Source organism: Thamnophis elegans, chromosome 1, assembly GCF_009769535.1.
Source record: "Thamnophis elegans isolate rThaEle1 chromosome 1, rThaEle1.pri, whole genome shotgun sequence".
NCBI lineage: Eukaryota > Metazoa > Chordata > Lepidosauria > Squamata > Colubridae > Thamnophis > Thamnophis elegans.
The window spans coordinates 8,014,308-8,032,972 of record NC_045541.1 but is presented as its reverse complement, the minus strand read 5'-3'; the positions used below and the strand labels follow the sequence as shown (position 1 = coordinate 8,032,972).

Below are 18,665 nucleotides of genomic sequence, written 5' to 3'. Positions count from 1 at the left end.
GAGAATAAGAGTTTTAACTCAGTTAAACATGTGATATATAAGAGAGAGAAGATAAGAAGTAACAAATAGATGTTATAATGCCACAAGTAAAATCTATGACTGATAAGCTTGTGTATGACACTGGAATGCAAATATGAAAGAGTCAATTTGGCATCTTGTCATCACACTGCAATTTCCATCATATTATTATTATTATTGCAATTAGCAAGCCCATATGCAGAGCATGAGGGGTGTTCTATTCCTGTTAGCATTAAAATAAAAAGAAAACTGTGAACAATGCCTTTCCACTTACAGCAACATACATTTATAGTGGAGCAATTGAAAAAAAATATGTTTCAAATAATAATGGGTTAATCAAACTAGATTAAATTTGCTGTGGGGGAAAAAATGCACATCACCAGATTGCTACCAAGCTAAATGTAGAAGTATTTAGATTTTCCCGTAAAGTATTTTATGGCCATGATGGAAAAAATAATTGTATAGAAAGAATAAACATGCAAATATAAAAGAAAAGAATAAACAAACATACTTTACAGAAAAGTATCTCACATCTCCGAAATAGATGACTACTCAACTTTCTGGACCTGAACTGTGGTCTGTACAATTGGGGATTTGTGCATTTCATAATTTTATCAATACTAATACGAATCAATAATAGGTGTCACGTTTAACATTGACTGTGGGAGCTCTATGTTAAGGAAGCCTAGATCTTTCTGGTTAGAAAATTACAATAAAGCAAGTTGAATGCAATAAGAGTCTTAAAATATTTCAGAGCAGGCTATAAAACATAATTAGATTTCTATACATCCAATTCTGACTTATAGGAATGTAAAATAGAGTCTAAAAAGAAAACAAATAAGAGATGTTTTAATCTGATTTTTAGTGTTATGTGGTGCCGTATGTAAGGAGTAATTCCAAAATTTGGTCGAAACTATAGCTGTATTCCAGTGGTGGGTCCCGGATCCCGTTCCAACGGTACACGACCAAATTTGCTTCCGCGACACTCCAGCTGCTTGGCAAAGCATTACACAGGTGCTGTACGCACCATGCGTGTGTGCAGAAGCGCCAAAGGCTTAAAGGACAGGTAAGGAGCTCGGGCAGGCGGTGGGTCCATCTGGAGCACCAACCAGAAAGGTACCTGGTGCTCCAGGGAAGCTCCGGTACGCCATACAGGGGGGGGGGCACCATAGAACGGTACCTGGTGCTCCAGGCAGGCTCCGGTATGCCCATACAGGACGTACCGCCTGCACACCCATCACTGCTGTATTCACAGATCATACTAAGTACAAGACATGATTAACTGAACAAGTCAGAAACCGAGGTCTGTCATAATATATCTGGGCTGTAAAAATCCAGACAAAGATCTACCTTGGCAGAAAAGAAAAATAGGAATCTTTAGTACTTTGCTGCATCTAATGACCGGCTGCATTGATTGTCTGCCGTGACCCGTCAAAAACCCGTGCTCAACTAAGCCGCGGCCCGATTAAACCGCGTCGCTGATGCATCAAAAGGGCGACAACAGCCAGCGCGGAGAAAGAAGGGCGCTTTAAATAGCGTTTTGAAAGCAAGCCGATTCAACTTAAGGTAAGGGTTAGCTTTAGGCTTAGCTTTAGGGTTAGGTTTAGGGTTAGGTTAAGGGTTAGGGTTAGGTTTAGGGTTAGGTTTAGGGTTAGTGTTAAGGGTTAGGGTTAGGTTTAGGGTTAGGTTAAGGGTTAGGTTTAGGCTTAGGTTTAGGGGGCTTAGGCTTAGGTTTAGGGGTTAATTTTAGATTAGGGTTTACAGCGTGCTTCTGTCTCCACGCTGTTGTCGCCCTGTTGATGATGTCAGCGGCGCGGTTTAGTCGGGCGCAGTTTAGTCGGGCGCGGTTTTGTGGGTGGAACCATTGTCTGCTGCCTTAAACAAACCATTTGTCAGTCTTCTCACATAAGAAAGCTGAATGAAGTAAATAAATAATTCTCAATAATTCAGGAAAACCACAATCGGAATCAGCCACGGTTGTGATTAATGAGCAACAAACTTAGTTCAAATTAAACCATGCTTTACTTATTAATGTATTTTCCAGCAATTAAATTACTGATGTTTGAAAGTACTGATATTTTTAAATGCTGTCAGAAGAATAATTTGGGGTTCCAACTCGAGCCGGAGTTGTGCAAGCTGCCTTTGCCTTGGGGCAGCTGCAGAGAAATGGGGTACAGCGACACAATTAAATAGGGGAGCTTGTCGACATGCTGATTCTAGGGTGACACTTGAGATGCATGGGGTTTGTGTAGGTACGTGTCATCTAAGATGTTTATTTTTGTGAAATGCAGTTCCACTGGAGCCCTAATTTAATTAACTCTATTTCTGCTTACAGACCTTATTCTTGATATATGAATTAGGTCTGCGTCACATATTTTGGGATTCGAGGAAGTCTAAGTAAAGATTTCCCCCCATTTGCTATTTTTACTTGATTAATTTAATTTCAGATTGACCATCAATCATCTATTGGAGATACTGATATGATGCTTAGCGCATTGTAATTATGTTACTGTTTTAAGGGAGGTTGGAAAGAAATCTAAAGAATAGAATTTATTTTGATGTAAAATTTCTCATAGTATATTAAACAATAAGGCTATGCAGTATATTACGAAGACAGGAAAAAACAGATTCGAATTTTATAGGGAAATACAGTATTTGCATGTCTATTTATCAAAGCTGCTTTTAAAAAAATTCCTCAGATATATTCTATATTCACTACTATTCTGTGAACTTGTCAACAATGATATGTATAATTTAAGGTCTAATCTTGATTGCCTTTCAGGTAGTTGTATCCTGATGCTTCTATTGCACCAAATGTCTAGAACTACAGCAACATTGATACCAGTTGCGGGTTGCTCCCGGTTCGACCCACCCGCCCAGACGCTTTTGCGCATGCACAGAAGCGTTGAGCGCACGAGCGCGCAAGCACGAGTGAACCAGTAGCGCTGGGATTTGCAACCCACCTCTGATTGACACCAAATGCATGAACTTCTCACATCCTGTCTAGTTCTAATTTCAGAAAGTATAGTTTGTTAATCAGCTACTATACCAGCACCTGGGTAAAAAGATACATTTGGAGGTAAAATCTTTGCACTGTTTCACATTAATTGCCAGCAAGCCTGCCTGTTGAAATAGGAAATATATTCATTTCATTATAAAATCACATACAAGCCTGAAAAAGTGTATTTAGCTGTCAGCACTTTTGAGTTAGAAAATTGCTACTAAAGTTAATATTGTACTAACAAATATCAGAATAGGTTTGAGTCTATTTAACATACATTAGAATATTTTGACTTAGAATCATAGGGTAGTAGGACATCTCCTTGTCCAACCCTCAGTGGAGGCAGAAATCCTCATAACATCCCAGACAAATAGCTGTCCAATTTTTTATTGAAAACCTCGTAGCTTCAGCTATTCGTTCCTTAATAATTCTTATAGCCAGAAAACCTTTCCCTATTTCAAGATTTGCTGTACTGGAATGCACAGATCATAATGGAATACTAAGACTGCAGTATATAATATTTCCATCAAAGGCAGATACAGTATGCTAAGTTAGTATATGGAATAATACAACTTTGTCTGGGTTGGCTTAATTCCTGGAGATTTGGAACACACTGTATAGTTTTCTTGGCAACTTTGGAAAAATGGTTTACCACTTCGACTTTCTGGAATATATTTTAGACTTCACACTCTGGTGTCCAACTGTGATATTCCCATATTCAGGTACTGGGAGACCTGACTGCATAACTTTTTATAGAACTCATAATCTCCCAATTTCTTAACCAAACTGGCTTTTTTTGCCAGTTGCTGAGATTCAATGCACAGGCCACCAATGTTTGTAATCAATTCTAGCACAAATTAAGTTTTCAAATTTTAAGACAAGAATAAGTTCGTGCAACAGATGTGATGTTTCACAAGGACATCTCCCACCATTCATCATCAAAATACATTTGCAATCTTCAAGCATTTGATTAGCAATAAAATGCAATGCATGACAATGAAAAAAATCTTTAATTACATACCACATCACCACAAGGAATTAAATTATGGATGTCACTAGGCATGTGAAGCGCTGCCTCTTCATTTACCTTCTGATTTCTCATCAACATCTATGAAAAAGGATAAATTAGGCTCTGTAAGCTGGACAAATCATAGCTACTAGAACCTGAAAACAAAAAAGGAAAAGTGCTAAAAATCAGCCATGACTTGTAATGAAACTTGTTGCAGCTTATCTGTCATCATGCATCTGAATTTTCATGCTGAATGAGAAAGAAAGAAAGAGACAATGCAATTTGCTTTGATGAAACATTTTATAAACGTGCAGTCCCTTTGGCCTTCGTGCCACCAAGTTACACAGGGGTGGGTTGCTAATCCCGTTCCAACCGGTTTGGTTGGAACGGGCCGGCGGCGTCCTCGTGCACGCGCGCAGTTCACGCATGCGTCTTAGCGCCTGCGCGATGCTCCAGCTGCTCGCGGAGAATCACGCAGGCGCTGTATGTGCCATCCAGCTGCTCGCGGAGAATCGCGCAGGCGCTGTATGTGCCATGCGCCTGCGTGGAAGCGCAGAAGCCTTCAAAGACCGGTAAGGAGGGCGGGCGGGTGGGCCCTTCGCCGTTCCCGGAAGTTACTTACTTCCGGGTTCGCTGACCAACCGGTTCGCGGGGACCGCCGCGAACCGGTTGAAACCCACCCCTGAAGTTACAGTACAGTGCTGTTGCAGGAATAGCACATTATTAACTATTAAGAGACTCCTTAATAATTCTGTCAAAGCATAAAGATTCTTCATTGTCTTCTCAGCAGAACAAAACAGTTTACTTTGTAGAGGCCAATCATACTGTCTCTCTGCTGACACAAAAAGAATCAGATGAGATCTATGGTGAATGTCTCTTGTTTGAGGAGAATTGAAGTCATCTTACGTAGGCCTGGTAGATAATTCAATAAAAATATCAGCCATTATGCTGCAGGAAAAAAAGAAAGAAAGATCAATTTCATGTTAGGGGCCACAAAGGAAGTATCCCTGCTCAAAAACTACTAATCCACAATTATCTATAAAATATATGGAATAATCACATTCTAATACTAGGAATTATTGCACTTTTAAAAAGGATAAAAAAAGATGTGCAACCAGAACATGGAATGTAAGAAGTATGAACTAAGGAAAACTTCAACTTGTCAAAGTGCATTAGGAAAATAGGAGAATAAATACATTAAATGGAATGTTTTAGGAATGAACAAATCAAGTAGATTAGGCTGGACGGTGTAATTATGCGCTTAAATTGGAATATAGTTGGCTATTATGATTCCGGCATGAGACCATACAAAGGAAAGGAATATCAGTGATATCTCAAAGGGAACAGCTCAATATATGGCTAGCTAAACCCAATAAACAATAGAATCATATCTATTAGAATGAGTTACTATCCAGTGAAAATCTATTCTCTGTATAATCTAGTTTCCCTTAGAGGCCTCATCTTCTAATGTATTGAGAGAGTGAGTTTAATCGATTTTCAAAGATCTATTCCAATTTTAGTGCTTTCTGCGATAGTGAAAAATTAGAATCAACGCTTGCCATACTTTTCAATTAGCTGAGTTTCAAATGAGAGCCATAAGGAACATGGATTATTTCCAGATTGTAAACTGCCAAAATGTTGCAGTTGATTTTGCTATTTCATCATAATTTCTCTTAAACTAAAGTGCACTTTAAAAGAACTGAAGGTTCGTGTGACATGCCTGCACTTTAACTATAGGGTATTGTTAATGGAGAAAACTACTACATGAGAGAAGCAAAGATACAATTGGTAGTACATTGTGCTGAGCAATTTGCATATTATTAAGATGCTTAAACCTGTATGCTAAGCCAGGTTTTTATTGACAATTTGCACATGCAATATATTATAAAAGCTATTTAATAATGGTCCTAAATAAATCAATTACATTGGTCAATCAGATGAATTGAAAGGCTTCAAGAAGTGCTCCGAGAATGAATAAGATTAATTTAAAGGAACCAAATAAGGGACACTTTTCCAGTACCCACTAAATCTATCATAATAACACATAAAAAAGAATAGATCCTCCTCATAAATGCTCTTAACCTTTAGGCTAAATCTATAGAAATGAGTGACTTTAATAAAAATCGAATTGGAGCTCGTAATTCTAGAGATGAATATATCTAAGGCAACAGATTCACACAACCAAATCACTTACAAATAAAAAAAGGCAGAAGATAATCTGACCATGAATAAGCAGATGCTCATTCAGTAGCACAGAATAGGTTTCGGCATTTATACTGAGAACAGCAGAATATTAAACGTAACCTCAGAAAAAACAACTTTCCTACTCACAAAGCATGTAGAGTTAGATAAAAACAGTTTACACCGTAAAACTGGGACTCTACTGGATTAAAAATGTAAAGGAAGATAGATTTATAAATCTCTTCCTAGTAATAGGGACATGATGACGCGTAATCATCACGGTGCAGAGTCATGCACCATGGCAACTCACAGGACGAAATTGCGGTAGATACCGTCTCTTAATTTAATCTACCCTATAGGGTAGGGAGTATAATAACTGGAGTAATGGGTACTACATGTATTGCCTTGAGCTTCTGGAAGGATACTAATTGAATGGATGAATGAATAAAAAAAGGTACTTCTAAGTCATCCCCTAACTTGGAATCTGGCACATTTGTAATCCAAGGTACAGTTATAATTGGAGAATCCGGGAAATAGATATTTTGTGCCTACCAGTCAAATCCTGAAGAGGAACGGTTACCTCATAATAGAAGTCAGCATTCTAGCTCTCAGGGAGAACTAAGTCTTAGCTAGGATGGAATGCTGGACTGTGGAAATTCTGCTTCCATTCAACACAGCCCTATTCTCACCTTCCCAAGCAAGAAGAGAGCAGGTTTGTGCCCTTCAGATCGTCCTTAATTGGAGTGTGGGAAATGACAACTGTAAAATGGGGATATTCAGGGGTGGGTTTCTCGTCCCGTTCCAACTGGTTCAGTTGGAACAGGGCCGGCAGCATCCTCGTGCACGCGCGCAGTGCACGCATGCGTACTAGCATTTGTGCGATGCTCCAGCTGCTCCTGGAGGATCGCGCAGGCGCTGTATGTGTCCTGCGCATGCATGGAAGCGCAGAACTCGTCAAAACCAGGTAAGAAACGTGGGCGGGGGGGGTGGACCCTTCGGCGTTCCCGGAAGTTACTTACTTCCGGGTTCACCGACCAACCGGTTCGCGGGGACCGCCGCGAACCGCCTGAAACCCACCCCTGGGGATATTGTACATTGGCAGCCCTCCCCTCTGCTTGAATAGGACTGTTTCTTTTTTGATGTGTACCTCTTGATGGTGCAATTAGAATAGGTTCATGCCTGCTCAGTTTTTATTTATTTTATCTTATAAATGGTAGGTGAGCAGTAACCCAGAATTCACTGAACTTATCTACCGAAGGCAAAAGCATATTGGTGTAAATTTAAATTGTATTAGGATCAGACAATGGGAATTCTCTTTGCTATCCAAGAGTATTCATCTATGCTTGTAGAGGCTACATTTCAGGTACTAGAAAAAATTAATCCAGAATAGAATTACTGGAGATTGTTTTGAATGGAATGTAAAATTTTGGGAAGATCATAATTAGAAATTCATTTCATCATCTACCTATTGAAGTGGCACTAGATTTGCATTTAAAGGCACGAGGGAACAATGCATAACCAAGCATCTCACAAAAAACTATGAAGCAATGCTTAGTTCATTTTGATTAAGAAACCACATAGAATTGTCCTTTCCACTAATCCAGGCTTCCCCACTGTGGTGCTCTGCAGTTTGAGAAGACTACAGTTCCCAGAATTCCAGTGGCCTAAAATTCTAGGAGTTGTATTGTCACCCATTCATCAGCCCTCCAGTGGGGGCAGTTCAACTATAGGTAGTCCTTGATTTACGTGTAACTTTGAATGGTCATTTGAATAGCATTGAAAAAAATTATTTATGATTGTTTTTCCTACTTATAGCTGTTGCAGCATCCATGCCATGTTCATGCGATCAAAATTTGGATGCTTGGCAACTGGCATGTATTTATGATGTGGGTGCGATTGTGGGTGCACCTAGGTACACCCACGTCACATCTATCCTCCGCGAGCTGCACTGGCTACCCATTAGTCTCCGGACCCGCTTCAAGGTGCTGGTCATTACCTATAAAGCCCTACATGGCATCGGACCTGGGTACCTGAGAGACCGCCTCCTGCCGATTACCTCCCATAGACCGATTAGATCTCACAGGTTAGGTCTCCTCCGGATTCCATCTCCCAGCCAATGTCGGCTGGCGACTCCCCGGGGGAGAGCCTTCTCTGTTGCAGCTCCAGCCCTTTGGAATGACCTCCCCGTGGAGATCCGGACCCTTACTACCCTCCCGGCCTTCCGCAAAGCCACCAGGTCCTGGCTGCTCCAGCAGGCCGGGGGGCTTGTGAAACATCCAGCACCACGGAAACTGTGAATGTTGCGTATTTTAAAGTGTTGTTTTTGTCTATGTATCCCCCTTCCCTTGTTTATTGTGAGCCGCCCGGAGTCCTTCGGGAGTGGGCGGCATACAAGACAAACTAAACTAAACTAAATGTTTCCAGTATCCTGGCGTCATATGATCACCTTTTGCAACCTTCTGACAAGCAAAGTCAATGGGGTGGCCAGATTCATTAACAAACATGTTACTAACTTAGCAATTGTGAACAAAAAAGGTCTTAAAATGGGGCAAACCTCATTTAAGAACTGTCTTGTTTAGCGATGGAAATTTTAGGCTCAATTGTGGCTGTAAGTCAAGGACTACCTATATTCCCTGATGTGTGTATAGTTAATCATCCAGTGTCTTTCAGAAGATTGACGGGTATGTGATGCCCCAGGGCTTGTTGGCACTTAAAGTGCCATGATCTGACTTATTTGTTCTGCTCTGCCCAGTTCCCAAGGCAAACCTGGCTATCGAAGCCCTGGATGTGTTCTAGAGAAATTGTCTAGAATGTATAAATGCACTTTCAATTCATGCTGTAAATGTAGATAAGAAGGGGCATTTTATCATGCTTGGTGGTCATGTAAAAAAGCTAGAAAATTTTGAACAAATGCATGCACTGATGTAGAGCAGGGGTGTCAAACTGGCGGCCCACAAACCAGATGGATCACATGCAGGCCACGCCCAACCCAGCTCCACAAAGAGGAAAAAACATTGCGAAACATGACATGACGGCAACATGACATCGTGAGTTTGACACCTGTGATGTAGATAATTGTAAAGATTAATATAAAATTAGGACCAGAGATCTTTCTTTTGGGACTGATGGACAAAGTTGAAAAACAGTATTGGAACTCTGATTTTTTCTGATTAGAGAAAAGATAACGTGCTTATTGTTGTTTGGAAATCCTTAATGGATATTTTGGGGGAAACAGAAAAAAATGAATTTATGACTTATGGTTTTGATGATTAGACAGAGTAGATTGTACAGGTAGTCCTCGAGTTACAACAATTCATTTAGTGACTATGCAAAGTTACAAAGGTACTAAAAAGTGACATGACCGTTTTTCACCACTTACAACCATTGGAGCATCCCCAAGGTCATGTGGTCAAAATTCAGATGTTCGGCAACTGACTCATATTTATGACGGTTGCAGTGTCCGGAGGTCACATCAATGGTGGGTTCCTACCGGTTCAGACTGGTTTGGGTGAACTGGCAGTGGTTTGACGGTCTGGGTCGCTGAAACAGGCAGCATCCCCGGCCTGCCACGCCCCCGAACCGGTTTCCCCAGGAGGCGCTGGTGGCAGCACCATCTTGTTTTTCAGTTCTGCGCATGCGCAGAACAATTTTAATTGCATTGTGCATGCGCGGGCAGTGTGCATCAAGCACGCACATGAGTGAACCGGCAGTAGTGCCTGTAGACAGCCAGTGCTCGATGGATCTGGAGTACATGACTCTTAAATGTAGACCCATATATCTTCCACGGGAGTTCAGCATGGTTTTGATTACTGCAGTCTATATCCCACCTGATGCCAATACTACTATAGCTTTGGGATTCTTGTACAACATTGTTAGTAATCAGCAGAATAAAGTATCCTGATGCTGTGCATATTATAGCGGGGGACTTTAATCAGGTGCCTTAAATTCTATCAGCATGTTAAGTGCGCTAGTAGAGGAGCAAACATATTGGATAAAGTATATACCAGGGGTGGGTTTCAAGCAGTTTGCGGCGGTCCCTGCGAACCGGTTGGTCGCCGAACCTGGAAGTAAGTAACTTCCGGGAACGGCGAAGGGCGCACCTGCCCGCAGTCCTTACCCGGTTTTGACGAGTTCTGCGCTTCCACGCATGCGCAGGACGCATACAGCGCCTGCGCGATTGTCCAGGAGCAGCTGGAGCGTCGCGCAGACGCTAGTACGCATCCGTGCACCGCGCGCGTGCACGAGGATGCCGCCGGCCCCGTTCCAACTGAACCGGTTGGAACGGGGCGAGAAACCCACCCCTGGTATATACCAACATTAAACATGGCTATAAGGTTATACAATTACCACATTTGGGACAATCAGACCATATATCACTGCTTTTAGCACCGGCATACTTCCCTCTTGAGAGATGGGCTCTGCCTATAATAAAGACCGTGAAATCTTGGCCAGAAGATGCTTCCCATCAACTTCAGGATTGTTTTGAGAACACACATTGGGACATCTTTTACCACCCTGACCTAGGGGAGCACACTGCAACTGTTCTGTGCTATATCAAACACTGCACAGACTCTATCACTGTGGATAAACGTATTAGCTCTATCCCAATCAGAAGCCCTCGATGACCAAGGAAGTCCAGTGCCCCTATGAGCCGAGGTGGCGCAGTGGTTAGAGTGCAGCACTGCAGGCTACTTCAGCTGACTGCAGTTCCGCAGTTCGGCTGTTCAAATCTCACCGGCTCAAGGTTGACTCAGCCTTCCATCCTTCCGAGGTGGGTAAAATGAGGACCCGGATTGTTGTTGGGGGCGATATGCTGACTCTGTAAACCGCTTAGAGAGGGCTGAAAGCCCTATGAAGCGGTATATAAGTCTAACTGCTATTGCTATTGCTATTGCATGATAGGACCAAGGCCTTTAGGTCTGGTGATGGGGCAAGGTAGCGTTGCCAGAGCTAGTCTAAAGAAAGGTATCTGGAAGGCCAAGACTGCTTATAAGAGGAAGATTGAGGATAATTTTATAGTAATAACATGAGGCGGGTGTGGCTAGAGATTCAACAAATTACCAACCATCAACTGACCAATGTCATTCCCGCTGAGGGGGATGCTTCATTGGCAGAAGAGCTGAATCATTTCTCTGCTCGCTTTGAAGTGGCGACAAGAGAGACAGCTAAAATACCGTGGCACGACAAAACCGCACTCGACTAAGCCACGCCCGATTAAACCGCGTCACTGACGTCATCAACAGGGCAACAACAGCGAGCGCGGAGAAAGAAGGGCGCTTTAAATAGAGCTTTGAAAGCAAGCCGATTCAACTTAAGGTAAGGGTTAGGTTTAGGGTTAGGTTTAGGGTTAGGTTTAGGGTTAGGTTAAGGGTTAGGGTTAGGGTTAGGTTTAGGTTTAGGGTTAGGTTAAGGGTTAGGGTTAGGTTTAGGGTTAGGTTAAGGGTTAGGATTAGGATTAGGTTTAGGGTTAGGTTTAGGGTTAGGTTTAGGGGGGTTAGGTTTAGGTGTTAATTTTAGGTTTAGCGTTTACAGCGTGCTTCTGTCTCCGCGCTGTTGTCGCCCTGTTGATGACGTCAGCTACGCGGTTTCGTCAAGCGCGGTTTAGTCGAACACGGTTTTGTGGTGGAACCCTAAAATACAACCACCAGCCCATTGTAGCCCCCACCTCATTGTGGATGAAGAGGAGGTGAGGAGCATTCTGAGGACTGTGGACCCTAGAAAGGCTGCTGGTCCTGATGGTATCTCTGGCCGAGTGCTTAAAGACTAGTCTGATCAGTTGACTGGAGTCTTTATCAAAATCTTCAGTCGGTCTTTATTCCAGTCCACTATTCCATCTTGTTTGAAGACTTCCACCATAGTTGCACTGCCAAAGAAGTTCCCTATCAATAACCTCAACCAGGGCCGGATTTTCCTATCGGCTAACTAGGCTTCAGCCTAGGGCCTCAAGATCAAGAGGGGCCTACATTCAAATTGTTAGCAAAATTAAAATTACACTATTCTAAAAACAGTGAACACTAAAACACTGAACCGAAAATAAGGAGAAATTCTACGCATATGACTAATAAACAGACATAAAAATGTATTGGTTAAGATCATTCCAGCGCCGCGGCAGTTGGGGAGCCCGCCCACGTTCCCGGCACCGGCGGTCGGGCGAGAGGTGCGGCCACTCCCAGTAGCCGCCCCGTCGACGTGGAGCCCACCAGCGGCCAGGCAGGTGAGGGCGAGGGGGCCGAGCCGGGCAGCTGAGTGCAGCAGGGGAGGCGGCTGGCCTCGCTGCCTTTGCCGCAGAGCAGAGCCGCCCTCCGTCGGGAGGCCAGCTATATATATTGATATATATTGATATATATCACAGTAATGTTGTATTTTATTATCTCTCATGTAATTTACAAACTTAAAAATGGGAGGTGAAAGGGCCTCATAAGTGGAATAGCCTAGAGCCTCTTTTCATCTAAATCCGGCCCTGACCTCAACGATTATAGACCAGCGACACTCACTATAATCATGAAGTAGTTTGAGAAATTTGGTCTGCTGGCATATCATTTCTGGTCTTCCGCATACATTTGATAAACACCAGTTTGCATACAGAAGAAACAGATCTACAGAGGATGTTACAGCCATCACTCTTCACACTGTTCTGACTCATGTGGCACAGCGGAGGGAGGCAATGTGAGGATGCTTTTTGTAGATTTTAGCTCTGCATTTAACACAATAATTCCACATAGATTAGTGTCTAAATTTATGAATCTTAAGCTTTCTTATTCGATCTGCCTTTGGATTATGGATTTCCTGTCTGGCCACTCTCAGAGGGTCAGATTAGGTAATCATATCTCTTCAGCCCTTATTCTTAACACTGGTCCACCCCAGGGTTGCGTGTTGAGTCCCTTACTCTATAGTCTTTTATGTGCATGACTGCATTTCCACTCATACTAGTAGTACTATTACTAAATCTGCAGACAATATAACTGTGGTGGGACTAATCTCCAGGTGGTGGGGATGAGTCTGCCTATCAAGATGAGGTGGAATGGTTGCTTTCATGGTGTGGAGACAATAATCCTTAAGACAAAGAAGACCAAGGAGCTTATAGTGGACGATAGAAGGAATAGATCAGACATCCAGCCCCTTGCTTATCAACGGAAACCAATTGGAGCATGTTGTGTACTACAGTTTCCTCTCTGGTCCGTTTGGCTAGAGGGGCGTGTCCTTGTTTCTGATTCGTTACCTGTTTGGCAGCTGGGGTACATAAAGAGCTCTTTATATACCCCAGCTGTCAAACAGGGCTCAGCTGTTGCCAGTTAGCTAAAACCCGCGAAATGCGAAGTGCCGCGTTTGGCAACCTGTTAGAAATAAACTGTTAGCTGACTTGAAGTCCTGGCTCGCCTCTGTTTGTCTGACCCCGCGTTCCCCCAGCTAGAACATTGGCGACGAAGGTGGGATTCCTCTGTGGCTGAGCCCAGGCAGAGCTGAGAAAGTCGCGAAAACGGCCTCTCCGGTCCACTTGAGGCCCTCCAGAAGCCGGAAATGGATTGTTTCCAAACTTCCAGTTGGCCTGTTTTTTGCCATCCCCAGACTCCAGCAGCTTTCCTGAGCTTGGGGAGGGCAAGAACGGTTCCCGGCGCCCCCCAGGAGGAAATACCAAGCCCAGCTTGGAGGCGAGTAGCGCGGCTCGTGTGGGGAGATGTGCACGCATGCACATGTGGGGGCACGCTTTGCATTATAGGTGGCGACACACGCGTGCGCTATCGTGCATGCATCTTTGCATTTTTTGGCACCCAACAATAAAAAGGTTAGCCATCACTGGTATAGTGCAATATCGGGTTTTCAATTTCAATTATATAGAATGTAAAGGATGTATGTTTTGTGTTTTTATTTTTATAATTGTAATGTACACTGAGGACGGCATTTAATTTCGTTGTACCATGTGCCACGACAATAAAGTAAACTAAACTAGTGCCTGCCGAAACTCACCCTTCCCCCCCCCCCCCGGGGCACATATCACTTTCTTCCAAGCAAAGTCAATGGGGAAACGAGGTCCACTTAACAACCACGTACCTAACTTCAAAGCGACACTGATTCACTTAACAACTCTGGCAAGCAAAGCTATCAAAAAGGGGGGCAAAATTAATTGAACAAACGTTTCACTTAGCAACGGCAACGTTGGGGGTCAGCCGGTAAGGTGAGGATTACCTGTAGAATGAAGTTTCAACTTTAGAGAAAAATGATTAAGTTATAATTGTAGTTAGAGCCGAGGTGGCACAGTGGTTAGGGTGCAGTACTGCAGGCCACTTCAACTGACTGCTATCTACAGTTCGGCGGTTCAAATCTCACCGGCTCAAGGTTGACTCAGCCTTCCATCCTTCTGAGGTGGGTGAAATGAGGACCCAGACTGTGGGGGCGATATGCTGACTCTGTAAACCGCTTAGAGAGGGCTGAAAGCCCTATGAAGCGGTATATAAGTCGAACTGCTATTGCTATTGCTATTATAATTGTAGTTATAACTGTTATAAAGAAGAGAGGACCCAGACCGTGGGGGCGATATGCTGACTCTGTAAACCGCTTAGAGAGGGCTGAAAGCCCTATGAAGCGGTATATAAGTCTAACTGCTATTGCTATTGCTATTATAATTGTAGTTATAACTGTTATAAAGAAGAGAGGACCCAGACCGTGGGAGCAATATGCTGACTCTGTAAACCGCTTAGAGAGGGCTGAAAGCCCTATGAAGCGGTATATAAGTCTAACTGCTATTGCTATTGCTATATGAGATTTAACATCAAATCCACTTCCCTAAGGAAAGAGTGTTATAGTTGTGTTGTCAAGAGCAAGAAGGACTATCCTTAGTCCTGATCATGAAATGGGCCTTAACACAGCCTTTCCCCTGAAGATACACATGTTTTGAGAAAAACATGGAAGGTAGAAATTTTCTGAAATGCACTTTTCATGTCCAGAAAAGCCCAGTCCTAGAGATTGACTTAAGCCAATGCAGTTTGGGGGCAATATGCTGACTCTGTAAACCGCTTAGAGATGGGGCTGAAAGCCCTATGAAGCGGTATATAAGTCGAACTGCTATTGCTATTATAATTGTAGTTATAACTGTTACAAAGAAGAGGTTGGAAACCCCCCCACACACACTTTTTCTCTCTTTTTTTCCCTTTGTTGCACATTCAAGGTTTTCCCCCCCCCCCTGTTTCTTTCTTACTTTATAGTCGTTTCCATTGGTTTTTAACCCCCCTCTTGAACACTTTTAATAAAATTATTTCTAAAAAGTCAACTTTTGGTGCGCGTAAAGTGCCAAAAAGAGACGAGTCTCCGGCCTCTCATGCCCGGGAAGCCCCCCCCCCCCCGCGCGTTCGAGTACCACCGCACCTTGAGGAGGGAGCGAGCCTTCTCCCCTTTGGGCTTGTCCGGCGTGGCGTTGGCATCCGGGACGTTGAGGGTGGAGGTGGAGCTGATGCCCCGCAGGCCGAGGATGGTCGACACCGAGAAGTGCGACTCCCCTTCCGTCGAGCCGTGGGTGATGGTGCTGCTGGTGCTGACGCTGCGGGCGTGCGAGGAGCTGGCCGAGGTGGCGCCCTCTTCCATCGAATCCAGCGGCGGCGGCTGCGGCTGCAGCGGCGGCAGCTCCACCACGGTGCTCATCTTGCGGCGCCCGGGCGCGGCCATGGCGAGGGCGGAGGAGGGACGGCTCAGGCGCGTCGGGCTGCTCGGGAGGTTGCCGCCCGCGTCCTTTTTTCACATCTCCCGCTTCACCGGGAGCCCCTTCGTGGCGAGAGGCGGGGGATTTCTGGCCAGCCGCCTGCGCCTCCCCGTCTCCGCTTTCTCGCCCTCCCCTTGCCCAGCTCAGGCACCGTCGTCACAATTTGGATCCCTGGCGGCGGCGGCGGCTACCCGGAGTTGCTATTAAAACCCACCTCCCTGCCCAGCCTGGAGAAGCTGATCTTTGGCCAACGTCGTCGTCTTCTCTTCCCCGGAGACCATCGCTTACACCAGTGGTTCCCAAAGTTGGCAGCTTTAAGACTTGTGGACTTCAACTCCCAGAATTCTCCAGCCAGCAGCTGGCTGGAGAATTCTGGGAGTTGAAGTCCACAAGTCTTAAAGTTGCCAACTTTGGGAACCACTGCTTTATTCTATCCAATAAGTGTTCATCTTGCTCTTGCTCATTTAATGCTGTCCCACCTTCTGATCCTAATAAGGCAAGCTTCATTATGGTCATAACTCAAGGATTCTCTGTATTTTTCTAAATGGATATTTCTGGATAGACGAATCAGCATGTCTATATTCCATTTTCAGATAACCTGAAGCTCGATTTATTTCCTTATAACCAATTGCGTAAGGTTTTCTGCATTTATTTTTTATTATAACTGCCCATATAAGTCGAAGGGGTGGTCATATTACAACTGTGTCACTTAGCAATGGGGTTCCTGTATATTCAAGTGTCTCTTTCCATAATAATAATAAAAAATAGGTTCCAATGCAACCCACATCCCTGCCCAGCCTGGAGACGCTGATCTTTCGCGAACGACGTCTTCTCTTCCTCGGAGACCATCGCTTACACCAGTGATTCCCAAAGTTGGCAACTTTAAGACTTGTGGACTTCAACTCCCAGAATTCTCCAGCCAGCAGCTGGCTGGAGAATTCTGGGAGTTGAAGTCCACAAGTCTTAAAGTTGCCAACTTTGGGAACCACTGCTTTATTCTATCCAATAAGTGTTCATCTTGCTCTTGCTCATTTAATGCTGTCCCACCTTCTGATCCTAATAAGGCAAGCTTCATTATGGTCATAACTCAAGGATTCTCTGTATTTTTCTAAATGGATATTTCTGGATAGACGAATCAGCATGTCTATATTCCATTTTCAGATAACCTGAAGCTCGATTTATTTCCTTATAACCAATTGCGTAAGGTTTTCTGCATTTATTTTTTATTATAACTGCCCATATAAGTCGAAGGGGTGGTCATATTACAACTGTGTCACTTAGCAATGGGGTTCCTGTATATTCAAGTGTCTCTTTCCATAATAATAATAAAAAATAGGTTCCAATGCAACCCACATCCCTGCCCAGCCTGGAGACGCTGATCTTTCGCGAACGACGTCTTCTCTTCCTCGGAGACCATCGCTTACACCAGTGATTCCCAAAGTTGGCAACTTTAAGACTTGTGGACTTCAACTCCCAGAATTCTCCAGCCAGCTGCTGGCTGGAGAATTCTGGGAGTTGAAGTCCACAAGTCTTAAAGTTGCCAACTTTGGGAACCACTGCTTTATTCTATCCAATAAGTGTTCATCTTGCTCTTGCTCATTTAATGCTGTCCCACCTTCTGATCCTAATAAGGCAAGCTTCATTATGGTCATAACTCAAGGATTCTCTGTATTTTTCTAAATGGATATTTCTGGATAGACGAATCAGCATGTCTATATTCCATTTTCAGATAACCTGAAGCTCGATTTATTTCCTTATAACCAATTGCGTAAGGTTTTCTGCATTTATTTTTTATTATAACTGCCCATATAAGTCGAAGGGGTGGTCATATTACAACTGTGTCACTTAGCAATGGGGTTCCTGTATATTCAAGTGTCTCTTTCCATAATAATAATAAAAATAGGTTCCAATGCAACCCACATCCCTGCCCAGCCTGGAGACGCTGATCTTTCGCGAACGACGTCTTCTCTTCCTCGGAGACCATCGCTTACACCAGTGATTCCCAAAGTTGGCAACTTTAAGACTTGTGGACTTCAACTCCCAGAATTCTCCAGCCAGCTGCTGGCTGGAGAATTCTGGGAGTTGAAGTCCACAAGTCTTAAAGTTGCCAACTTTGGGAACCACTGCTTTATTCTATCCAATAAGTGTTCATCTTGCTCTTGACAGTCTGATCACATGCCCCATTCATGATCTGTTTACAATTTTGTAATATGTTCTGCAGACTAAAATTGTATACAGATGGTAGAGATTTTTTCCCCAGTATTAGAGAAATTATTTTGATAGATTATTTAACCATTAGATATACAGGTAGTCCTCACTGATAGCAGTTGGAACCCCATTGCTAAGTGACACAGTTGTAATATGACCACCCCTTCGACTTATATGGGCAGTTGTAATAAAAAATAAATGCAGAAAACCTTACGCAGTTGGTTATAAGGAAATAAATCGAGCTTCAGGTTATCTGAAAATGGAATATATACATGTTGATTCATCTATCCAGAAATATCCATTTAGAAAAATACAGAGAATCCTTGAGTTATGACCATAATGAAGCTTGCCTTATTAGGATCAGAAGGTGGGACAGCATTAAATGAGCAAGAGCAAGATGAACACTTATTGGATAGAATAAAGCAGTGGTTCCCAAACTTGGCAACTTTAAGACTTGTGGACTTCAACTCCCAGAATTCTCCAGCCAGCTCTGCTTACACCCAGCGGTCATGTTGGAAAATGATATAGCCGCAACTTGGTAAGATTTGATGTTGCAC

At 43.5% G+C, this 18,665-nt stretch overlaps 1 protein-coding gene across 1 annotated transcript; it reads right to left on the bottom strand.

The window, feature by feature from the left end:
• Positions 1-536: 536 nt before the first annotated feature.
• LOC116523757 (C2 calcium-dependent domain-containing protein 6-like) lies at positions 537-16,148 on the bottom strand. The gene is made up of 4 exons (XM_032238875.1): positions 15,570-16,148; positions 4,041-4,127; positions 3,090-3,141; positions 537-677 (listed from the first exon to the last, which is right to left on the bottom strand). Exons 1-4 carry the CDS (start codon positions 15,864-15,866, stop codon positions 649-651), a joined length of 465 nt encoding a protein of 154 aa, XP_032094766.1. The 5' UTR covers positions 15,867-16,148; the 3' UTR covers positions 537-648.
• Between the last annotated feature and the right edge of the window lie 2,517 nt (positions 16,149-18,665).